We start from the raw sequence: 2,816 nt of genomic DNA on the forward strand, positions 1-2,816 counted from the left end.
TGTGACTATTCTCGTAGCGACTTTATTCTCGTGATGTTACGACCTTATTGTGACTATTCTCGTAGCGACTTTATTCTCGTGATGTTACGACCTTATTGTGACTATTCGCGTAGCGACTTTATTCTCGTAATGTTACGACCATATTGTGACTATTCTCGTAGCTACCTTATTCTCGTAATGTTACGACCTTATTGTGACTATTCTCGTAGTGACCTTATTCTCGTAATGTTACGACCATATTGTGACTATTCTCGTAGTGACTTTATTCTCGTAACTTTGCTAATTTGTTCCAGTAATATCAGGACTTTATTCTTGAAATAGAAACACCTTTTATCCCGGCTCTGATCTTTTAGCCTTGCTGTGATGTTATTGAAATTGCGACTCAGGAATATTCCATCTTAGAATCATCTTTAGTTTTACGCATTTTCCCAGAATAATTTTAGGACGGTTCCGAACTGAGAAAGATCGCAGCTCATTGATCCACTGTTACTCTCCTTTCGTTGCTCCGCCCACAGGAACGGAGAGAACCATGGTGTTTGTGGAGACCAAGCGGCAGGCGGATTTCATCGCCACCTTCCTGTGTCAGGAGAAGGTTCCAACCACCAGCATCCACGGGTACCAACGCCGCCCGGCGCTCCGCCTCCGTTTCCCCGGCCGCCGTTTCTCACGCTGTTTTCTGTCGGCAGAGACCGGGAGCAGCGGGAACGGGAGCTGGCTCTGGCGGACTTCCGCAGCGGGAAGTGTCCCGTCCTGGTGGCCACCTCGGTCGCCGCCCGCGGCCTGGACATCCCGGACGTCCAGCATGTGGTGAACTTTGACCTTCCCAAAACCATCGACGACTACGTCCACCGCATCGGCAGAACGGGCCGCTGCGGCAACGTGGGGAAGGCGGTGTCGTTCTTCAACCCGGACGAAGATCACCAGCTGGCCCCGGCGCTGGTGTCCATCTTGTCCAAGGTGAGTCCTGCTAGCTGTTAGCGCTAGCGGCTCCGCCCGGCCTCTAACCGCGGGTTCTGGTGGGTTCAGGCGCAGCAGGAGGTGCCGTCCTGGCTGGAGGAGTCGGCTTCAGGCAGTCGAGGGAACGGCGGCTTCAGTTCCTCCAAGACCTTCGGCTCCACAGACTCCAGAAAGGTGAGGCGGCGTCTTCCTGGTTCTGCTTCCTGTTTCCCTTCTGCTCTAACGCCTCTGTTCCGGGTNGACCAGAACCGTTAGATTCTGACCCGTTCTTTGTGGTTGCAGGAGAAGACAAAGATCCAGAGAAGAAAGAGGACGCTGATGGCGACAGTAAGTGGAACTCCTTACAGCGAACGCCGACCCCTCCACCCAGAACCCCTCCCTAATAACCCGGTTCTGGTTCTGACTTTCAGAACCCAAAGTGACGTACATCCCTCCCTCCCTTCCCGAGGACGAGGAGTCGATCTTCGCCCACTACGAGAGCGGCATCAACTTCAACAAGTACGACGACATCCTGGTGGAAATCAGCGGCAGCGACTCGCCCGCAGCGTTCATGGTAGGAGGTGACCCGGCGGCGACTGCAGAACCCTGAGGCCCGGTTCCCTCCCCCGCTTAAACAGTTTCCTCCCCAGAGCTTCGATGAGGCCAACCTGTGCGAGACCCTTCGGAAGAACATCAGCAAGTCTGGGTACGTGAAGCCGACGCCGGTGCAGAAGCACAGCATCCCCATCATCGCCGCCGGCAGAGACCTGATGGCCTGCGCCCAGACGGGCTCCGGGAAGACGGTGAGCACCGGGGTGGCTTCCCCACTGCCATCCTCGGGGCGGCTGCTTAATGTTTGTCCCTTACAGGCCGCCTTCCTGCTGCCCATCCTGCAGCAGCTGATGGCGGACGGCGTGGCGGCCAGCCACTTCAGCGAGACGCAGGAACCAGAGGTCATCATTGTGGCGCCCACCAGAGAGCTCATCAACCAGATCTACCTGGAGGCCCGGAAATTTGCCTATGGGTAGGCGGAGCGTTTGGGAGCAAAAATCGCCACCCAATCCTGGTCTGACTTCTCCGTCTGGTTTCAGGACTTGCGTGCGACCCGTGGTGGTCTACGGCGGCGTCAGCACCGGCTACCAGATCAAGGACATCATCAGGGGCTGTAACGTCCTGTGCGGGACGCCGGGACGCCTGCTGGACATGATCGGGAGAGGAAAGGTAACGCAGGAAAGGAACTGCTCCGGTTCCGGTCCAGCCTGCAGCTAACGGTTCTCCTTCCAGGTCGGGCTGACCAAGGTCCGCTACCTGGTTCTGGACGAGGCCGACCGGATGCTGGACATGGGCTTCGAGCCGGAAATGCGTCGCCTGGTGGGTTCGCCTGGGATGCCGGCCAAGGAGCAAAGGCAGACGCTGATGTTCAGCGCCACCTTCCCAGAGGACATCCAGAGGTCTGCGCCGCCATCGTCGCCGTCCCGCCCCACCCGGGTCGCCCCTCACTCACCTTCTGCTCCGTCTGCAGGCTGGCCGCCGACTTCCTGAGGACAGACTACCTCTTTCTGGCCGTGGGGATCGTGGGCGGAGCCTGCAGCGACGTGGAGCAGACGATAATTGAAGTGGACAAGTTCGCCAAGAGGGAGCGGCTGCTGGATCTGCTGCGAGCTACCGGTACCGCCCCCTTCCCGATGCTGAATCTTTTCTCCGTCCGCTACGACTCACTCCCAGTATTACCAGTATAAAGTCGTAACATTACCAGTATAAAGTCGTAACATCACGAGTGTTAAAGTCGTAACATCACGAGTGTTAAAGTCGTAACATCACGAGTGTTAAAGTCGTAACATCACGAGTGTTAAAGTCGTAACATCACGAGTATATGTACT

The 2,816-nt window shown here is 56.4% G+C and overlaps 1 protein-coding gene across 1 annotated transcript in view; it reads left to right on the plus strand.

Annotated features, from left to right (window-relative positions):
* ddx4 (DEAD-box helicase 4) overlaps positions 1–2,675 on the plus strand; it is an 11,725-nt gene extending 9,050 nt beyond the window's left edge. Inside the window, exons 11-17 of the mRNA XM_015404975.1 lie at positions 1,240–1,284; positions 1,368–1,510; positions 1,587–1,739; positions 1,806–1,960; positions 2,028–2,157; positions 2,221–2,387; positions 2,459–2,675. Of these exons, the coding sequence (XP_015260461.1) occupies positions 1,240–1,284; positions 1,368–1,510; positions 1,587–1,739; positions 1,806–1,960; positions 2,028–2,157; positions 2,221–2,387; positions 2,459–2,675 (1,010 nt within the window). The remainder of the gene's footprint in view (positions 1–1,239; positions 1,285–1,367; positions 1,511–1,586; positions 1,740–1,805; positions 1,961–2,027; positions 2,158–2,220; positions 2,388–2,458) is intronic.
* The last annotated feature ends 141 nt before the right edge of the window (positions 2,676–2,816 follow it).

This window comes from Cyprinodon variegatus, unplaced genomic scaffold (assembly GCF_000732505.1).
Source record: "Cyprinodon variegatus isolate N-32 unplaced genomic scaffold, C_variegatus-1.0 Scaffold1924, whole genome shotgun sequence".
NCBI classification, from domain to species: Eukaryota; Metazoa; Chordata; class Actinopteri; order Cyprinodontiformes; family Cyprinodontidae; genus Cyprinodon; species Cyprinodon variegatus.